The sequence below is a fragment of the Monodon monoceros genome, unplaced genomic scaffold (assembly GCF_005190385.1).
Source record: "Monodon monoceros isolate NGI ecotype Baffin Bay Population unplaced genomic scaffold, NGI_Narwhal_1 Super_Scaffold_22, whole genome shotgun sequence".
NCBI lineage: Eukaryota > Metazoa > Chordata > Mammalia > Artiodactyla > Monodontidae > Monodon > Monodon monoceros.
Genome location: NW_021703779.1, coordinates 112800026 through 112821938, shown reverse-complemented (window position 1 = coordinate 112821938; position 21913 = coordinate 112800026). Strand labels below are relative to the sequence as shown.

Here is a 21913-nt window from a genome sequence, read left to right as displayed (position 1 = left end):
AAAAAAAAAAAAAAAAAAAAAAAAAAAAATATATATATATATATACACCAAGTATACCTTTATTTTGTTTTGTCTCAAGCTGTAGTTATAGTAGAAAGAAAATTTTATGATTAGTGTTTTGTCAGTGGGAACTTGTTATTAATATGGAAATCCTTAGAGTTTCATCTATCCACACAAAACAAGAAACCAGGGGGAAATGAGCTTTCCACATTTCATCATAAAGCATGCATAATTCATAGAAGAGAGGAAACTATTGTTGAGGCTGAAGAAAATGAGTTTCTTGTTGCCAGAAAGAATCAAAATATTAGGTACAAAGCTCTCTAATTTCCTAAATATTTTCTTAAGGCCTTCTGAAATTTAATGTCATCATGACTTTCGCTGTCATGCTAGCAAAGATGAAGGCAGATGTTTTTACAGAATCAATAACATTTTAAGAGGCAGAAGGGATCTTACAAATATCTAGTCCAACTCTATTTTACCGATTGGAAATATGAAGCCCAGAGAGGTGACGTGACCTGCCCAAAGTCATACAGAGCTAGTGACAGAGCTGGACCTACAAGTCAGGCTTCCTGACTTCTGTACTCACTAATAATGTAGGCTGTTCCCTCGCCTAAAAGGTTGGTGTGAACCAATGTTACCAATTTGCTTTGCTGTCAATAATGCCACAGAGATCTCCGATTTCATACAATAGCTTATTGGGCAAGTTATGGGATTCAGTTTATAACTGCATCAGTTTGACACATTTCTTCTGAGAGACTAGGGTCATTGTTTCCCATTATGAAGAAAGTTGAGCAAGTTTCCAAGATTCCTGTATTCCTATATGATTCCTATTTCTATTCTTTTCCACCTATACCTTGTGGACATTTGTAAAAATCAATCTTATTTACTCTTGGGTTAAGAAGCACATTTTAAGAAATGCTGTGAGATATCATGGAATTTAAGGGAAAGAAAGCTACCTTTTCACCAGAGTAACTTATTGTTCTCTGGCCTTTTAAAAATGCACAATTTCAACTATCTGAGAGTGAAGTCTACCTATATGATGTATTTTTCAAGCTCAACTTTTAAGATTTAAAATATTTAAAAACACTTCAGGCAAATTGTAATTAGTTTTCTCCATAGATATCCAAAGTACCATACATGCATTTTCATCATGGATATTTATATATAGTTGCTTCTAGGTGAATTTTAAAAATTCATTTAGCAGATGAGATTAAATATCCTGTAGTGGGAGTACTAATAATTCAAGGAGCAGGGACAAAGATTAATGCAGAATTAGAATCTTAACTCGTGTGCTTTTAAAATCTCACTTGATTTGCCTCAGTTCTAAAGAGCCAGTGAAACAGGCCACGTAGATACAAATTCTAACTCCATACCCATTTTTAATGTAAGAGCTTTCTAATAGTGAGAGTTGTCCAACAATAGAATGAACTGGCCTGTGACGGAGTTCAGTCAGTCACTTTGAAATCACAAGATTTCAAACTCAGGCTAAAAGGTAACCTGTCTGGAGTTCTTAAAAGGATTCTTGCAATGAGAGGTAGATTAAAAGGCTTCTAAAATCCTTTAAGATCTAAGTTTCTGTAATTTCAATATTGTCTTTCTCTCATACTTTTATAGTACAGAGGTCCTTTCATATGTGTATTTATAGTCATATTATCTTAGACTGCCTTGTACCGTCATTTTTGCACTTATGTTATCCTGCTTAAAGATAGCAATAGTATCTCACTCATCTTCATATAACCTACAGTTTTAAGTATAGTTTATGTACACAGAAAGTATTCATTAGATACTTATTGAATATACTTGAAATTACAAGCTTGGTTAGTTGACTTAGTCATTATAAATTTTAAGAACCATATTTTTTTCCCTGGTCTGAGAATCTAATTTATTACTGCAGTGAGTTTTCATGTTAGGATGTATCTGGGTGCTGCTCTTTTATAAGGTTATAAGTAAAATAAGAATACTTGATTGAACACGAACACATATTTAAGGGTTAAAAACGATGCTTTTAAAGTATATGAAAAACTATTTCCATTTTCATTTATCCTCTTAGTGACAGTGTGAAAACTAGCATATATATATATACACCTATATACATTTATAATATATAGGAAGGAGACATACAAACACTTATGTACAATATGATCACCTCTTGTTCTTACATTTTTTTAAAGATGGGTTATAAGATAGACAATTTAAAAAACTAATTTAAGAAAATTGGAACAATCAAAATACCAAAACTATCCTGTTGTGGGTTGAATTGTGTCCCCAAAGAGATAAATGTTGAATTTCTAACCCTCAGCACCTGTTAATGTGACCTTATTTGAAAATAGGGTCTCTACAGATATAATCAAGTTAAGATGACGTCATGCTGGATTAGGGTGGGCCCCAAATCCAATGACTGATGTCTTTATAAGGCCATGTGAAAACACAAGGACACAGGGAGAACCCCAAGTGATGATGGAGACAGAGACTGGAGTAATATGTCTGCAAGGCAAGGATTTCTGGCAACCACTAGAAGCTAGGAGAAAGACATTAACAGATTCTCCCTTAAAGCCTCCAGAAGGAACCAATGCTGCTGACATCTTGATCTTGGACTTTTGGCCTCCAGATCTATGAGATAATCCATTTCTGTTGTCTTGGGCTACCCAGTTTGTGGTACTCTGTTATGGCAGCCCTAGGAAACTAATACGTGTCCTTCCCTGTGGAAAACTGGCATGACAATTCCTTGGCATGTTTAGGATAACAAAACATAGTCTTTCCATAATTTAAAAAAATCAACCACAGGGCTTCCCTGGTGGCGCAGTGTTTGAGAGTCCGCCTGCTGATGCAGGGGACGCGGGTTCATGGTCCGGTCCGGGAAGATCCCACATGCCGCGGAGCGGCTGGGCCCGTGAGCCATGGCTGCTGAGCCTGCGCGACGGGAGCCTGTGCTCCGCAGCGGGAGAGGCCACAACAGTGAGAGGCCCGCGTACCGCAAAAAAAAAAAAAAAAAAAAAAAAAAATCAACCACAAAATACCTCATGTAAAAGTTAGAATTGCTTTGGTCTGAAAATTAATAAATAGAAAATCATTTAAGATATGGAGCCCCCCAATACACAAGCTCGAAAGGTAACAGAATGGAAAACCAACTACAAAGTCCTCAATTCTGAGCATATTATAGTGATTGTGGCATCCTAGGATTCAGCTAAAACAATAAAAACTAACGAAATAGAGTGAAAGAAATTGTCTAAGTTGAAAAAAAAAAGTATATTGAGATGAGATAGCCAAGATTACCAAGATTTATTGATGAAAGTTCCTCATACAAATGAGTAGTAGTCTCACCCCCATTGTTCACTTTCTCCATCCTTAGTCTTTGTACTTGATCATTCTGAAAAACTTTTTTTGCTGAAGTGTCGATAGCACATGGGGACCTTTTTTTCTGTCATTGATCTATAATTTCATCAAGGAACACCACTGCAATCACACCTCATTCCATGAGGGCCCCCTTATATGTTCACAACTCGTCCACTTAAGTCTGGCAAGAAGCTAAGTAACAAAGGCAATATTGATAGTTCACTTGTCCTTAGCCAATTTGTAGAATCCTATCCCAGTTTCAGGAGATCATATGATTCCAGTCATCTCAGAAATATTCAGTTTCATTTATTCACAGGTGAATAGAATCTCCCCCTGCCGTATATATACATTCTAATCAATTCCATCAGGGCTATTGTCAAAAAATTCTTGATGCCAATCTTTTTCCCATGTGGAATATACCTACATCAGATTTCCATCATTCTGATTATTTCTAATGACAAGGAAAAACGTTTAATAAATATTTTAGATAGCCACTCCTACCTTCATTAGCTGAGGAAATTTAAACCAATTTTCAACTTCATTTCATGAAGATACATTTCTATTTTTCAAAATGCTAATACTACCCCCAATTACCTAAAGCACTTACTTTATATTTAAAATTTTTAGTACATGATTTTTCTTATTTAAAAAATCCTTAAGACTTTTGAATAGAAAATTGGGTTTTAAACAAACCTTTATAGCCCTTTGGGAACAAGTGGAAGTGCATGGTTCTTGCAGAAAAGCCCTAACATATTAAGTCTATATTTAATCAAATCAGTAGTCATGATGATGAATAAAAGGTAATTCATAGAAATGTAAAACACCACAATTTATCCACATTGTCTTTTTTCCACACTTAATTAGAGTACAAAATTGATCAGGGATAACCAGGTTAAGTACAAATTGAGTGAAGCCCCAATTACATATTATTTTCTTGCTATTCAATTAGCTTCCATTCATCTTGCTTCCCCTAACTATTCCTCCCCAACAAATTACACATCCAAGGATTCATGTCAAAAATTGGCAATCCTTGGATCAATACAGTATAACTAGCTTAATTTTAAAACTGCTTTTGATAGATGATTTTTCCTTACCAAATGGAAACTAGCAATTACTGAAAATATTAAAAACTAGCATAAATATTCAGTACATAACTTGAAAAACCATTTTACCTGTTGATTAATGGAACAATAATATTTCATTAGAATGTATAATTTTATTTATTTATTTATTCACATAAATAGATAGAGCTCTCAATTATTTTTAAAAAAATCAAGGTACAGCATATTTCTATACATTACCAACTTGAAGATGTATGATTGTATTGTCAACATACTTCTTATTTAGAAAACATCTTTGAAAGTATTACTACATTGCTTTTAAGGGCATACCCAGGAATTAGACATGCAAGTTCTATAGATAAACAGAATTCTAGGAAATTAAGAAGAAAAGATAAATAGGAAATAGTCTAAATTATACCACATACAATCCTGTTATTACTCTAATGTGTGTGTGTGTGTGTGTGTGAGAGAGAGAGAGAGAGAGAGAGAGAGAGACATCAAGCGAGTGCACGTTTGTTTCTCCATTGCTCTATTGGGGAGAGTCTTGGGATAGGTAAACCACTTAGTTAAAAGCTCATCTGCTAGAATAAATAGAGAACTAAAATCAGAAGGCAACACAGGAGAGTTTGTGACAGTGCTGATTTTAGCTGGTGAATTATGAGAAGACCCTGCACTGCTGCTGTTTCTATCAAGAGCATCTGAAGATAGACTAGGAAAAAGAAAATACCACTCATTGATAACAGAATTCAAGAGATCTCTGTGCTTCGTCTACAAATGAATGCAAAATATGTGAAGCAAAGAATTGGCATTAGTTACAAGAGCAGTTTCATAAGAGCAGTAAAACAAAACCAATAGTAACGGTAATAAAAATCCATTCACTGTATTTCCCATTTTGATCATTAAAACTTGCTTTACTGGCACACTTTTAAATAATATGCTCAGCCTAACAAAGCACTCAAAACTCCAAGACAGAAAAAATGGGGCAGACGATGACTCTTTTCCAAGATTGCATTTTTATGTATATCTCTAATACCTCTTAATCTAATGCCAAAACCCCACTTCTAAAAATGTGTCTAATAAATCACAGCAAGATCTTTTTTGACCCACCTCCTAGAGTAATGGAAATAAAATTAAAAATAAACAACTGGGACCTAATGAAACTTAAAAGCTTTTGCACAGCAAAGGAAACCATAAAAAAGACGAAAAGACAACCCTCAGAATGGGAGAAAATATTTGCAAACAAAGCAACTGACAAAGGATTAATCTCCAAAATATACAAGCAGCTCATGTAGATCAATATCAAAAAACAAACAACCCAATCTAAAAATGGGCGGAAGACCTAAATAGACATTTCTCCAAAGTAGACATACAGATTGCCAACAAACACATGAAAAGATGCTCAACGTCACAAATCATTAGAGAAATGCAAATCAAAACCACAATGAGGTATCACCTCACACTGGTCAGAATGGCCATCATCAAAAAATCTACAAACAATAAATGCTGAAGAGGGTGTGGAGAAAAGGGAACCCTCTTGCACTGTTGGTGGGGATGTAAATTGATACAGCCACTATGGAGAACAGTATGGAGGTTCCTTAAAAAACTACAAATAGAACTACCATATGCCCCAGCAATCCCACTACTGGGCATATACCCTGAGAAAACCATAATTCAAAAAGAGTCATGTACCACAATGTTCATTGCAGCACTACTTACAATAGCCAGGACATGGAAGCAACCTAAATGTCCATCGACAGATGAATGGCTAAAGAAGATGTGGCACATATATACAATGGAATATTACTCAGCCATAAAAAGGAACTAAACTGAGTTATTTGTAGTGAGGTGGATGGACCTAGAGACTGTCATACAGAGTGAAGTAAGTCAGAAAGAGAAAAACAAATACCGTATGCTAACGCACATACGTGGAATCTAAAAAAACAGTACCAATGAACCTAGTGGCAGGGCAGGAATAAAGACGCAGACGTTAGAGAATGGATTTGAGGACGTGGGGAGGGAGGGGAAGCTGGGATGAAGTAAGAGAGCAGCATTGACATATATACGCTACCAAATGTAAAATAGATAGCTAGTGGAAAGCAGCCACAGAGCACAGGGAGATCAGCTCCGTGTTTTTTGACCACCTAGAGGGGTGGGATAGGGAGGGTGGGAGGGAGTCTCAAGAGGGAAGGGATATGAGGATATATGTATACGTATAGCTGATTCACTCTGTTGTACAGCAGAAACTAACACAACATTGTAAAGCAATTATAATCCAATAAAGATATAAAATAAAAATGTGTCTACCATATATTAATGTCACACGTAAGTGTTGGGGAGAAGAACTAAAGTTAATATTATAGTATCCATTTGGGATATTCATTTTTTAAAACTTCTAAAAGTATTTCATAATATACCATACTTCTGAGTATATACAATAACCAAAGTAGACTTAAAAACCAAGTTAAAAGTGGCCAATGAATGCTTAAAATCTCATGTTAATACTCACAATACATTCCTATCAGATAGCTGGGTAGTATCAGAAGAAAGCATGTTGGTTGTGTCTTGGAAAAATCTCTTTGGCTGATGTTCAAATGTCATTTCACCTATGACAAAAATGCAGATCAAGGTAGATATATTTTGTCTAATGTGTTTATTATGCTTTTAATTGCAAAAGTAAAACTTGTTCATTGCAATTAATTTATAAAATACAGAAAAACAAAAGGAAAAAAATTTTACATCACCATTATCCAGAGATAACCATTTTTCAGTAATTCCTGAATGTGTGTATACATGATTTTTTTAAACAAAATTGGATTTGCACTGTATATAATACTGATACGTAATCTGCTTTTTGTTTTTAATGATTATAATTTTTCTCATATTAGTAACTAAATTCTACAACATAAATTTATATAGCTATGTAGTAAGGATGTACCATAATTTAATCTCATTCCTTATTTTAAAACTTTAAGTTACTGCTCTCCTTATTTTGCTAAACATACACAATGAACTAAATAGATCAATTTTTTTTTTACAGCATACAATGAACAAAATAAATACATTTTCAAAGATTAGGGAGAAAAACTTAATCTCAAAAAACCACATTGCTATAATCTTCACTTTGAAGTAAATGTTACACATTCATGTGATAACCATGTCTGGATGTGAGTAAAACTGATGATCAAGTCCATAACTTCTATGGTGGAATATATTTGAATGATAAAACACTACGGCCACCTACTCATTAAAAAATATCCCTAGGAATAGAGATTTCCAGACCTTCCTTAGGAGTATAATCATGGCTCATAAAGCTCGAAAGAGGTCTAGGTATTATCATATCTCATGCCAGATACACTTACACCATTATGGAAAAACTACTCATCTCTCCTTTTTGGTTTAAATTAAAAACAAGGCAAATCAAAACAAATTCATCATAGAAGAAAATTAAAATTTTCTTTGCTAAAATCATTATTACTCGTAAAACAATATTTATAGCTGCCCAATCTCTGTAGATTTCTCAGAATTCCCACTTGAAGCCTTATTTTTTCTTGCTTGTTCCCAACGGAAGTAACTGCTGCTAATCACCATAAAATATGCCTTCATATGCTTGGAGACTCTAACCCTTATTTCTCCTCCACTTTACAGAGAGTCCTCATTCTTTTTTTGTTTTTCCCCCCCAGGACCTCTTTTTGATTTTTTATACCATCTTTCCCCACACTTCACTTGTATTAATGTGATAATCGGACATACTTTGTTGTTTCCCAAATAAATATTCATATTCCAAAATATATAATTAAAATTAAATTTCTGTTTAATCTGTTATTACATCTGGAAAGTCAGATAAACTTTGACCAGATCTGTATAGACTATATTTGGGAGGGTCTGACTTAAAACATATAGACCGTGTGGTACTTATAGAATTTGCTTTGGAGTTCTTAGGGACACCTCAAAGAAATGAGGCAGTTAACTTCCAGAGCAGCTGAAAACCAGGTACAAGAAGCTCATGTGGAACATTCCACATCCACCAAAACACTGGATGGAAACCAAGTCTATTATGTCAAAATTGAAATATAAAAACAATTTTTAAAATCATAAATTCTAAGAAAATTCCAGGCATTTTCAACATCATGAAACATTTTATGTGTTATCTTAAAAGAAGAATTATTTTAATTTAGTAAAACACTGTCTTTAATTTAAGCGTATTTGATTTTAAATACTCAAATGATGCCCCCCCCCAACTTCCTAACAGCTCTTCAACTGCTAATACATTTGAATGTTTTTTCAACATTAGCCCAAACTTCACAGCACAGGTAAAAGACACTTAAGCTAGGTCATTGATCCATTGTCATAAAACAATGTGCTTAGTTTGTAAAAGAGCATTTTCCAGAACTGATCTCCTCTTAGTCTTAGAATATAACGAGTACACGCTAAGTTAGGTATGTTGTTAGGGAGACTGCCATTAATTCATGCCAAATGCAGGGAACATTGCAGTGCATTTCAGTTTCCTTCCCTCTAGTTTTGCTCTTCCCCTACCTCTGCCCCCCCACTTCCATTTCTTCTTCTTTCTCCTTCTTCTTTCCCATCTTAATGGATTTTTCACAAATACACATTTTTAAGTTTAATCTCCTTTCCCATTTTCCCTCCTTATTATAGTTTAACTTTGTATTAAGCCCATAATTCAGTAGTCATATCCAAAAAAAGGAAGAAGTACATAGCTTAGTGAGGCAGGGGTGAGAAAGGGGATCCAGAACTGTGGCAGTTTAAAAAAAAACCACTTCTGTTCTTTCCCTGCCCTTTTATTACTGAATAGGTGGATCATTTTCCATATATTTAACCAAACAGAACCCCCATAAACAACTGAAACATCAACATACACCTTAGCATATATTTTTAGTGCTGTAAGTGGATCTAATTTGTGTCAACTTATTCATATGATATCAACGTGTACGTGTAGTGGTGGGGCAGGTCAGGGGTTGAGATTCAGGAGAATACTTGATGGCTGAATCACTCTATTTATTCATTCATTCCCCACCTTGTTTCAGAAAGTATTTAAGGCAGCTAGCTTGGTGAATTATATAATGAAAATCATAATAGTTGACTAAACTGGAATTAAAATTTTCAATTCACATGGCCCTTTATAGCTTTCAAAATGTCTTTACACATAGTTTCATTTCAGTGAAACAAAAGGCCTCTAGTAATTTATCAAATATGTTTTAAATAAATAAATCCTTTAAAATGAATTTTTGTATAATACTTGATTTTATGTGATATCTTATGAAAATAAAGTTATATTTATTTCTGTTGGTAGATAAAAGTACCTTTTCTTTTTAATGGTCCAAGGATACTTGGTCTAATAGTGTTGGTTGGGACTTTGACTTCTTCTAAAATAAAATTATAATCGTTACAAGAAAACATTTGAAAAAGATCAGCTGTGACTATTTCGTTATAACAGATCTAAGGATATACACTAAAAGAGGACTGTATGTAGTATCCCACATCACATGATTTCATTGCTTTTCTCTAAATCTAGGTAAAAACAGGAAAGCCTCAGGACAGAAAACTGTCTTGTAACTTATAAGGATTCAGGATTTTCCCAAGTTGTGGGGAAAAAAAGCTAGAAGGACCTGTAGTCCTGGCTGTGACCTGCCTTAAGACAAGGTGAAAATCATGAGTGAATAAGGGGATATGGTTGTTAAACGTTCATTTGTTCATTTGAGAGTTAGCTCTGATCCTTATGAACAAGCTGGGTCAGAGGATGGCTATGTTCAGACAGGGTTAATGAATTACTGATTCTTCATATGGTCACATGTTCTCACACATTCTTAGTTGATTCTTTTCAAAAATACAGAAAGGGCTTGCCTGGTGGCGCAGTGGTTGAGAGTCCGCCTGCCGATACAGGGGACGCGGGTTCGTGCCCCGGTCCGGGAGGATCCCACATCCCGTGGAGCGGCTGGGCCCGTGAGCCATGGCCGCTGAGCCTGCGCGTCCGGAGCCTGTGCTCCGCAACGGGAGAGGCCCGCGTACCGCAAAAAAAAAAAAAAAAAAGATAAACCAAAAGGATGACATTTTAATTTAGCTAAAAAGACATTACTTGTTTGGTTGTCACAGAACCTGGAGCTACAATTTTTTTTTTTTTTTTGCGGCACCGTGCAGCTTGCGGATCTTAGTTCCCCAACCAGGGATTGAACCCGGTATAACTTTTCTCAGAAAGCAGATTAGTGGTTTCCTAGGGTGGGCAGGGGTGGGGGGAGGAGATCAAGCGCGAAAGATCGCGAGGAAACTGTTCAGAGTGTCGGAACTGTTCTATATCTTGATTATGGTTACGGTTACAGGATTGTACACATTTACCAAAATTAATCAAATCGTATACTTAAAGATTGGTGACTTTTGTAATATGTAAATAATAGTTTAAGAAATGAAAGGGAAAACTGCCATTTTGAATCAGCTATAACTATAGCAAAATGTATCCCCCAAAAGATTTGGGTGGTGAAACATTGATGTTTTAAAAGTATTTCAAGGGACACAGACTTTTAGACACTCCTTTCTTACCTTCTCAGTCGCCCTGGTGAGAGAAGCTGTTGGGGGTGCTAGAATTAAATCAGTGGACTTTGGAGAAGGTGGTTTCTCTAAATCGTTGTTACTCTTTATAAGCAGTGTCCAATTGTAGCACCTATTGCTTACTTATCAGGTGCTGAGGGTGATAGCTATGGCACGGGGAAGGGAATCCTTACTGCGTCAGTGGTTGTACCATGGAGCTCTCACCATCCTAAAGCAAGCAGGGAACCCAAGATTCACTTCAATAAGCAAAGGCACCTTTTGCCTTTTGGGAAAGAGAGCTACATGCCGGATAAGGGGCTTCCCTAGCACCCAAAAAAGACCTAGAATGTGACTACTAAATATTGAGCAATACCTAACAGATACACAAATCCTAAATTTCAGTCTTTCTCTTTGGGTTTGACCTGTGATTTGTTATTGAAAACTACAATGCTGTGTCCAGGAAAGGATCAAAAAATCTTTGGTTAGAACTAAGATGCAAATGGGACAACAAAAATAAACAGCTATAAAAATGTTTATAGATTTTATGTGGACAAAATCAGGACCACACAATTCAGGATTTTAAAACATGTTCTTTTCTTCTCCAAGACACAAGTAAAGTTATATTACATGTTTCTTTCCTCTTTGTAACACACTTGCAGATTTACTCACTCACACTAACACTTAAATTAATTAGAATTAGGTCAGTTAAGGGAATCCAAGAGCCTCTATAAATTGTATTAGCACCAAAACATGAAAAGTGACAGGCTCCAGAGGTTATCTACTCATTCTTCAGGACTTATTCATAAATCAGGAATAGATGGCAATCTAAGGCGCTCAGGGCTCAAAAGAAAATAAGATGTCACTGCTTCTGCTGATGACCCATTTCCCTACCTAATAATCCCCAAATCTAGAAACTGACATCTAACCAGAACCTCTTCTACTCAAATTTCAGCTCAGTTCTTATTTTGTCATTATCTGAGATGTCCATGGAAAAAAACCCTAAACATCATTCAACTACTACAACTTAGTAATTATAATATGTACAGGGACATAAAAAATGTTAGCAAGGAATGTAACTACATTCCAAACATGTTTAAATGAGAGGCTGTACGTTAAAATGCTAGTAGGAGTATATGTATTACAGGCATAAAAATGCAGTATTTTCCCAGTAAATCCATGGCCTGTGGTTTAAAATTCTAATATATAGTTAATAAATTACATAGAAGGGAGTGAAATCATTTATCATTTCATCATCTAAGCAATTCAACCAGCACAACTGAACTTTTTTTAGACTCACTAGGACAGAGAGGAAGTTGATCCACAGGAACAGTGGTTTTGTATCAGACAACTATTTACTTTGAACCCCACTCTCAAACAATTAGTTATTTTTATGGGTAAATCATAAACTGTTTCTTAAGAGCAATAAAAAATTATGCAGGGCTTCCCTGGTGGCACAGTGCTTGAGAATCCACCTGCCGATTCAGTGGACACGGGTTCGTGCTCCGTTCCGGAAGGATCCCACATGCCGTGGAGCAGCTGGGCCTGTGAGCCATGGCCGCTGAGCCTATGCGTCCGGAGACTGTGCTCCACAACGGGCGAGGCCACAGCAGTGAGAGGCCCGCGTACCGCAAAAAAAAAAAAAAAAAAAAAAAAATTATGGAGCATATATAATTTTAGTTTCAAATGAGAGTTTAAATGTCTAGAAATTACAGCAAAACTAGGTAGTGCCAACATGAAAAATCAGTAAAAATTTCAAATTTTCTACAAAATTGAAGTGCTAATACCATACCATACCATACTTCAAAGTTTCTTTCCAAGATTGACCCATCTGTATTGCAGTTTGTACCTCCTTACAAAAGAAAAGATATCAGTACTGAAGTTTACCTACCTAAGAAAAAAGATATAACTGAATATGATCAGAATAGTAATTCAATGCACACTACTCACCATTCATGCATTGTTTCCCTATTCATTAAATTCATGGCTTCTTCCTGAAAGGTGAGAACGTGAGGATAAACTGAATGCCCTGTTCCTATGATTTTACAAAGTTTTACTTCATTTGGCTGTACATTTATTATTATTCACTGGGCTATAGTAGAGCTAGAGTACAAACAAATCTCTAAACAAGTGTCCGGTTCTCTACTTTTCATTGTTGCACCTACCACACAGAGATCTATTACTTATGCATTATAGTACATTGGATATGCAGGAATTGATTAGATGAAAAACTTTGTACCTTTCTTCATTCAAAAGAGAAAACATCAAACATTAAACATTAAACTATTTTTCCAACCATTAATACTATATTAACAAATAGTACTCACAGTCCAACAAACTAAATGTCTTTCAGCATGGGTTTGCTTAAGCAAATGATGGTACAAGCATGATTTAAATCTAGTCATTGACATTGAAAAACATGTATTACATATTAAGTAGGAAAAAACCACAAATGCTTCTTATGTAAAACTGTAAATGAGAGGTGCTCAGAAGGATGTTCCCCAAAAGGTTAACAGTACTTATCAATGAGTAGTGAGATCTGTGACAGTTTGTTCTTTCTTTCTCTGTACTTTACCATATTGTTTGACCTTTTTATAAGTATGCAAGTATTTTTCACATAAATAGTTACTTAAAAAAATAACCCACATATGGAAAGACATCCTGTGTTTGTGAATTGGAAGACTTAATATTGTTAAAAAGGCAATACTACCCAAAGTGATTTACAGATGCAAGGCAACCCCTATCAAAATCTCAATGGCATTTTCTGTCAAAATAGAAAAATGACCTTGAGAAAGAATAAACTTGGGAGGACTACACTACCTGGTTTTAAAGCTCACTACACAAAGCTACAGTAATCAAAACAGTGTGGTTCTGGCATAAGGACAGACGTATAGACCAATGGAATAGAATAGAGAGAGCCTAGAATAATCCCTTGCGTATATAGTCAATTGATTTTCAATAAGGATGCCAAGACCATTCAGTGGGGAAAGGACGGTCTTTTCAACAAATGGTGCTGGAAAACTGAACATCCACACGTGAAAGAATGAACACTTTCCTTACACCATATACAAAAGTTAACTCAAAATGGATCAAAGACCTAAACTTAAAACTTAAAACTATAAAACGCTTAGAAGAAAACATAGGGCAAAAGCTTCATGTCATTGGATTTGGCAATGATTTTTTGGATATGATACACAGGTAACAAAAGAAAAAATAAATTGAACTTCATAAAAATTAAAAATTTTCTGCATCAAAAGAGAGTGAAAAGACAATCACAGAATTGGAGATGTTTGCAAATCATATATCTGATAAAGGATTAATATCCAGAATTTATAAAATATTCCTACAACTCAGTGACAACAACAAAACAACTCACTTGAAATACAGATGGTCCCCAATTTACAATGGTTCTGCTTATAATTTTTCAACTTTACGATGGTGCAAAAGCATGTGCATTCAGTAGAAACCCTACTTCGATTTTGAATTTGACCTTTTCCAGGGCTAGTGATATGCAGTCAGATACTCTCTCGTGATGCTGCGCAGCGGCAGCTATGGCAGCTCCCTGTCAGCCATGCAATCACGAGGGTAAACATCCGATACCCTTACAACCATTCTGTACCCAGACAACCATTCTGTTTTCACTTTCAGGACAGTATTCAATAAATGACATAAGATATTCCTCACTTTATTATAAAATAGGCTTTGTGTTAGATGACTTTGCCCAGCTGTAGGCAAATGTAAGTGTTCTGAGCACGTTTAAGATAGGCTAGGCTAAGCTATGATGTTCAGAATTTCGCTGCATTAAATGCATTTTCGTCTTAGGATATTTTTAACTTATGATAGGTTTATTGGGACATATGCCCATCACAAGTTGAGGAAAATCTGTATGGGCAAAGGACTTAAATAGATGTTCCTCCAAAAAAGATATAGAAATGGCCAATAAGCATATGAAAAGATGCTCAACATCATTTTTTATTAGGGAAATGCAAATCAAACCCATAATAAGATACTGCTTTACATGCATTAGGATAGGCATTATTTTAAAATATGGGGGAAAAAAAACCAAGTGTTGTTGAGAATGCAGAGAAACTGGAACATGAATTGCTAGTGGGAATGTAAAATGGTGCAAACTCTGGGAAAAAATTGGTTTCTCAAAAAGTTAAAGATTAAATTATCATATGATCCAGCAATCCCATTCCTAGGTATATACCCAAAAGAATTGAAAGCAGGGACTCAAACAGATACTTGTATACCAGTGTTCATAGCAGCAGTATTCACAAGAGCCAAAAGGTATCCTTTACCAGATGAATAGTTTTTTTACATGGTATATACATACAATGGAATATTATTCAGCCACAAAAAGAATGAAGTTCTGACACATGCTACAATATGAATGAATCTTGAAAAGATTATGCTAAGTGAAATAAACCAAACACAAAAGAACAAATATTGTATGCTTCCACTTACATGAGCTACCTAGAATAGTCAAATGCATAGAGACAGAAAGTAGAACAGAGGTTACAGGAGTGGGAGGGTAGAATGGGGAGTTATTGCTGAATGGGTACGGAGTTTCTGTTTGGGATGATGAAAAAGTCCTGGAAGTGTAGAGTAGTGATGGCTGCCCAACATTGGTGCTAAATATTATGCGGAACATGAAATAAGCAGATGAGGCTTCCCTTAAAGAGGCCTAGAATCGCATTGGAAAGACAAGCTTTATTATATACATTTAGTCAATCTCCAAAGTAAGCATAGTCATAGCCCAGGGGGTATACAAGATGATCCACTGAGAAGAAAAAAGAAAACAAAATAGAAATTTAATTTATATACTTTAAAATCCAAGACAGTAAGAAATGAAAGCTTGCCGATATTAGACATACAGATTGACACTGGTGCCCTCACTCAGCCCATAGGGTCCAAAGATCTTGTGAGAGGAGAGCCTTTTTTTGGCCTTTACCTAAGTACAACTAATTGCAGTTTTATCTAGTTTTAACTAAACCAAGCACCGCAAAATGGACAAGTGCCTTAACAAGATTCCCACGAGAAACCTTGGACAGAGATTAGTAATGCAAGTCTGTGCAGACAACAGCCTCTCCTGGCACAGCTTCTCATCAGCCACCTGACTGAAAACACAATGCTGAGCTAATCTGCTTTGTCAAGGAGCTGGCTAAAGTAATTCTAATCCTCAAGACCATTGGAAATACGAATTCATACTGACTCTCAATAATCATCTATAATTAATAAAATAAAATTTTAAAATTTCTAGAAACATCATTTCATCTTCATCTCATCCTTGTTATATCTCTAATCTTGCATATATTCTATGAGTCACACTATATGCTGGCACTCAATATACACTATATTCACAGTATATGGCGATAATGTAAATACAATAGACATAAATTGGAAGCATGTGCTCAGTTTTTATTGATGCAGTGCGTGATTAAAAGAGTTTAAATATTACTGTCTACAGTATAAACAATAAATGTCATAAATAGTCTGTAATAAAGAGTGGTGTGAGTTGTGTGACTTAAAATTTGACCTCGGCCTTGAAAGATGTTTAAAATCTGGACAAGCAGAGGGTGGAGGGGAGGCTGTAACAGCAGAAGGAACCATATGAACAGAAGTTTAGAGGAGAGAAAGTATATGGCAGGTTACACGGTAGCGAGACTAGTTTGGTTGAAAGGGAATTTGCACTACAGAGCAATGAGAAAGAAAACTGGTAAGAGCACCAGATTTATGGGATCTTAAATAATTGAAGAGATTGAATTTAAAGAGTTTGGGCAGAATAGCATAGCTGTTAGGACCACTGGTTTTGGAGCCAAACAGAACTGAGTCAAATCCCAGCTCTATAACTTACTACCTGTGTGACCTTAGGCAAGCAACTTAACCTGAGCCTCAGTTTCTTCATCCTATAAAGATGATGATAATAATAAGGATAATGACGTGGTTGTACAGTTCCTATTAAAAGGTCTGGCACGGTCCTGGTGGCGCAGTGGTTGAGAGTCCGCCTGCCGATGCAGGGGACACGGGTTCGTGCCCCGGTCCGGGAGGATCCCACATGCCGCGGAGCGGCTGGGCCCGTGAGCCATGGTCACTGAGCCTGCGCGTCCGGAGCCTGTGCTCCGCAGTGGGAGAGGCCACAACAGTGAGAGGCCTGCATACCACAAAAAAACAAAACAAAACAAAAAAAGGTCTGGCACATAGTAAGTGCTCAATACAGCCTAGCTATTCTTCTTCTTATTATTATTCAGAAGGTAATGGGAAGCCATTGTAACTTTTTGCACAGGAGAGAAAAAGATGAAAATAATGTTTTAAAAAAGATATTTTGGTGTTGGTTGTGGAAGTCAGATTAAATTAGCAGAGATAGGAAATCTATTAGAATATTATTACAGTAATCTGGACCCAAGGGACAGAAGGAAGTAGTAATGGGAGCAGAGAAGGTATTGTCAAGGAAGAATTAATAGGATTAGATGCCTAATTGGATACAGTAGAAAAATAAGGAAGAATTGAAGATGAACCTAGAGCTTTGAGTCTTAAAACTGTGAGACTGACTATTTTGATGCCATTATGGAAAATGAGAGAAATTGGGAAAGGAAGTTTAAGAAGTTAATCAGTCTTTTAAAACAATGGAATAACAGTAAATCTTTTCAGCAAAACGTAATTGTTAGCATAGTTCTTCCATTTAATATTGACGTAGATGTAGATGTTTTCCTCTAGGGAGAAGCTCAAAGTATTTTGTAATTCACTCAATCCACAAGTAAAGAGCAAGTTTTCCCAGAACTAGGACAGAATTTTGCTTATTGTTTCTTCCACTGAAAGTTGGAGCATTCCCCAACATCAGCTATTTTAGGATCATTAGTAAAAGTGGGTTGACACTTTTATTATTTACATCTGGCCTATTTCCAAAACGGATATGAGATGGCTTATAATAAAATAAGATTGTTAAATTAAGGATTAAAAGTCAAGAGCCATGTAACTGTCAAGGGCAAAGAGTATGCTAGAAACCTAGGTTAAGGAGAGTTGTTGTACTTGAGCACTGAACTTAGCTTTCAACTTTTTAGTATCTAAGGTAAAAATGAAAATAGGAAGTCACCCACTTTTGCTCTCTGAAGGAGAGTATGCTTGAAAGATTTTAGTTGCCCAGTGGTACCTGGCTCAATAAATGCTTGCTGAAAGAATGAAACAATTTGTAAACTAAGATCAAATTAAATTTCTTTTAAAACAAGCTAGGCTATTCCCTTAGAGAAGGTCTCTTCATAAGAGAGACTAGGTACTTTGTAGGTTCCAAGGAAAACTCAAAAACAAATCACAGAAATCTAATGTCATTGCTTTACTAGACTAAAAAATGGTAACAAAGTCCACAAGACAGACTAACTGTGAAACCTGGCCAGCAGAAGAAAAAGCTCACAGGCACGCCTTATGTAACAGACAATATCTAAATTGTCCCTATCACAATCATGCCCTGTACTCCAGCTGGTATAATCTGTTTTAAATGGCCTCATCTCATAAACCTCCCCTACATTTTTGTCTAAACCCAGTTTAATCTATCCAAACTAGGTAATATAAAAAGAAGACTGTAAAATGTGTGGCTAAAGTTCATATTTGTGAAGATATAAATACAAGGGATGCTAGAAATGCAGAGGTAGTATGTAAGTAGATAATTTTTTAATTGATTTCACTGAAGGCACTACAGAGAAAGTCAAGTTCTTATTGGGTACCAATGATTTTATTTTCTATTTAACAAGTCAGGAAATAAATGTAAAGTTATAGAATAATATGTTGTGAACGAACTGTTACGGGTTCAATTGTTTCCCCCTCAAATCCATATGTTGAAGTCCTAACCCTCAGTGCCTCAGAATATGACTTTATTTGGAGAGAGGGTCTTAGCAGAGGTAATCAAGTTAGGATAAGGTCATTATTGTGGGACCTAATCCAATACGACTAATGTCCTTATAAAAAGGAGAAATTTGGAGATAGACACTCGTATAAGGAGAATACCATGTGAACATGAAGATGGCCATCTACAAGCCAAGGAGAGAGGCCTGGAACAGATCCTTTTCTCACAGCCCTCCGAAGAAATTAACCCTGCCAACACCTTGATTTCAGATTTCTGGCCCCCAGAGCTGTGAGAAAATGAACTTCTGTTTAAGCCCCCAATTTATGATACTTTGTTAGGGTAATCCTTGCAAACTAATACACAAGCTATTTCTGCAGGGATGTTATTTGTTTAGGGGACTGGGAGAGAGGGAAATAAAGCCTGAGTGCTTTCAAACCTCTTGAAATATAAGCTCAATTGCTATTAGGAAAAGAAAATGACATAAAAAGAATAATTCCTGAATATTTAGGAAGAATTACTATGTTTAGAAAATCAACTTCAATGGTAATCATTTTGCAATATATACACATATCAAATTATTACGTTGTACACCTTACACTTAGACAATGTTATATGTCAATTATATCTCAAAGCTGGAAAAAAAAAGAAAATTAACTTCTAGCTTGATGTTCTCAAGCTCTCTAATACCAAGAAAACAACTAACAACCACAGTCAAGAAGAAATTGTCCGGGACTTCCCTGGTGGTGCAGTGGTTAAGAATCCGCCTGCCAATACAGGGGACACAGGTTCGAGCCCTGGTCCGGGAAGATCCCACATGCCGCGGAGCATCTAAGCCTGTGTACCACAACTATTGAGCCTGTGCTCTAGAGCATGCGAGCCACAACTACTGAGCCCACGTGCCACAACTACTGAAGCCCGTGTGCCTAGAGTCCATGCTCTGCAACAAGAGAAGCCACCGCAATGAGAAGCCCGCGCACCACAACGAAGAGTAGCTCCCGCTCACCGCAAAACTAGAGAAAAACCTGTGCGCAGCATGGAAGACTCAACACAGCCAAAAATAAATAAATAAATTTAAAAATAAATAAGTAAATAAATGGCTTCATTTAAAAAAAGAAGAAGAAGAAATTGTCCATTAACTGCCTAATAGGAAAAGGGCAACTTAAACCATACCCTTACTTAAAAGTTGACCCAGAACATAATATTGACTTGGGGCTGTGTGCTTGTTTTAGAATAAAAGCAAATATAATCAAATCAGTTTGTAGAAAATACAGGGGATAAAAGAGCATATTAAACAGCACCACATGGAAGCAAAATCAGAATGTGGGGCTTTCCACAAGACAAATGGCCTGGTTTCTTCAATAAGGAAGTGTCATGGAACAAAAACAGGAGGGGAAGACTGTTTCAAATAAGAGACCTAAAAGATCATGGTTGGAACATGTTTGAATCAGTGAAAAAGGCATTTTTTGAGAATCAGGAAAATTTAACCTGGACTGGTTATTAGATAAAATTAAGGAATAACTCTGTTAGATGTGATGATGGTATTGCAATTATGTAAAATAAAAAGTCCTCAGAGATTCATACTAAGTATTTAAGGGTAAAAAGATATTAGGGTTTCACTTTAAATCACACTCCTCCCCCCAGAACAGAAGGGGATAGTTGAAAAATGATGTACAAAATGTAATCAATAGTTGAAGCTAGATATTGAATACATGGAGGTTCTTTTTTGCATGTTTTAAAATTTCCATTAAATGATTTTTAATGTAGTGTGCCAGGAACCATACATATATTAAATCCTTTCATCCTCACAAAAATCCTATGAAGTAGCTACTATTATTTCCCCCGTTTTGCTACAAAATGAAATTAAATAAATGCCTTTGTTAATGTCATTAGAGTGAAAGTTCAGAATGTAATGAGGCAAGAAACAGACATTTCTGTTTTGTACTTAAAAGGTTAAGTTCAACAGCTAAAAAGAAGTCATGGTTAAAGAATGCATGTAAAGAAATATGCAACTTAAGATATCTATCAGACAATTAAACTGCTGAAAATAAGTCTTAATTTTCCATTCAATCAGCACCCAGATTGAAAGTTAATGTTATTTCTATTTTCCCATTTCATTCATTTTCTACTTGTGTTTCATTTTATTTTATTTTAGCTTTAATTTTTGTTTTTTAATTTTTTAAAATTTTAATTTATTTTTTACTGAAGTATAATTCACCTACAACACTATGTTAGTTCCAGGTGCACAGCATAGTGATTCACTATTTCTATATATTACAAAAAATGATCACCACTTGTGTTTCATTTTAAATGTTTATAATATATATTCTGTCACTATGGAAGTAAGTTGCTTTACAATTTATATTACTAACCAGTTAAATTAGTCCTGATTTCAAGCTTCATAATCAAATAGAAACATGTAGTAATCAATTTAAAAATATTTGGTCTAATTTAGGGGAAGCAAAAAAAAAGCACAAGTAAACCAGAGGTCCCTTTAACTACTAGTTTTAGGTTCTTTCATTAAGAATTTCTTAAATAGCTACATACTCACAAAGACAAACAGTAAAAGAATGTCTTATTTACTAAAAAGTAAAAGGATCTTTTAAACCATACTTTCTTGCTAGTGGATGATAAGCTGGGTGTTAGGGAAGCCATGGTGTGAGGGAGAGAGGGAGAGAGGGAAAGGAAGCAGGAGCTGGAGCACAAAAAACTAAGGTTACGAGATACTCTGGGTTTTGTGCCACTGAAAACATGGTGAGGGTAGCTGTAAAAGAATCCAGTAATTTGGGGCTAAGTCTTGGCTTGACACTTGCTAACTCTGGACATTTGGTAAATTACTAACTTTCTGCCATCTTTGGTTTCTGACCTTATAAGTTTGTTGTGGGATGAAATGAGACCACAGATGAGACCTATTATAGTGCTAAGTGAATAATAAGTGCTTCATAACAGTTAAGCGGCCCCGCCTTGAACAAAAGTCTGCTTGTAGTTGGGTGAAAAAAATAATCCCACCACCTGTGGTGAAATGGCGATTTGATCTTTTGAGTTCTGTGGCTAATCCTTGGATAAATCAAAGATTTAATTCTGTATTAGGCTTTTGCTATTAAACACACACACACACACACACACACACACACACACACACACACACACA

General features: G+C 35.8%; 1 protein-coding gene across 1 annotated transcript in view; it reads right to left on the bottom strand.

The window, feature by feature from the left end:
• The window catches only part of LOC114905895 (protein FAM122A-like), a 62898-nt gene that overhangs the window by 22330 nt on the left and 18655 nt on the right, over positions 1-21913 (bottom strand). Inside the window, exons 4-9 of the mRNA XM_029240236.1 lie at positions 12879-12922; positions 12468-12510; positions 11157-11160; positions 9713-9775; positions 6901-6997; positions 4954-5103 (exon numbers count right to left, since the gene is read on the bottom strand). Coding sequence (XP_029096069.1) covers positions 4954-5103; positions 6901-6997; positions 9713-9775; positions 11157-11160; positions 12468-12510; positions 12879-12922 — 401 coding nt within the window. The remainder of the gene's footprint in view (positions 1-4953; positions 5104-6900; positions 6998-9712; positions 9776-11156; positions 11161-12467; positions 12511-12878; positions 12923-21913) is intronic.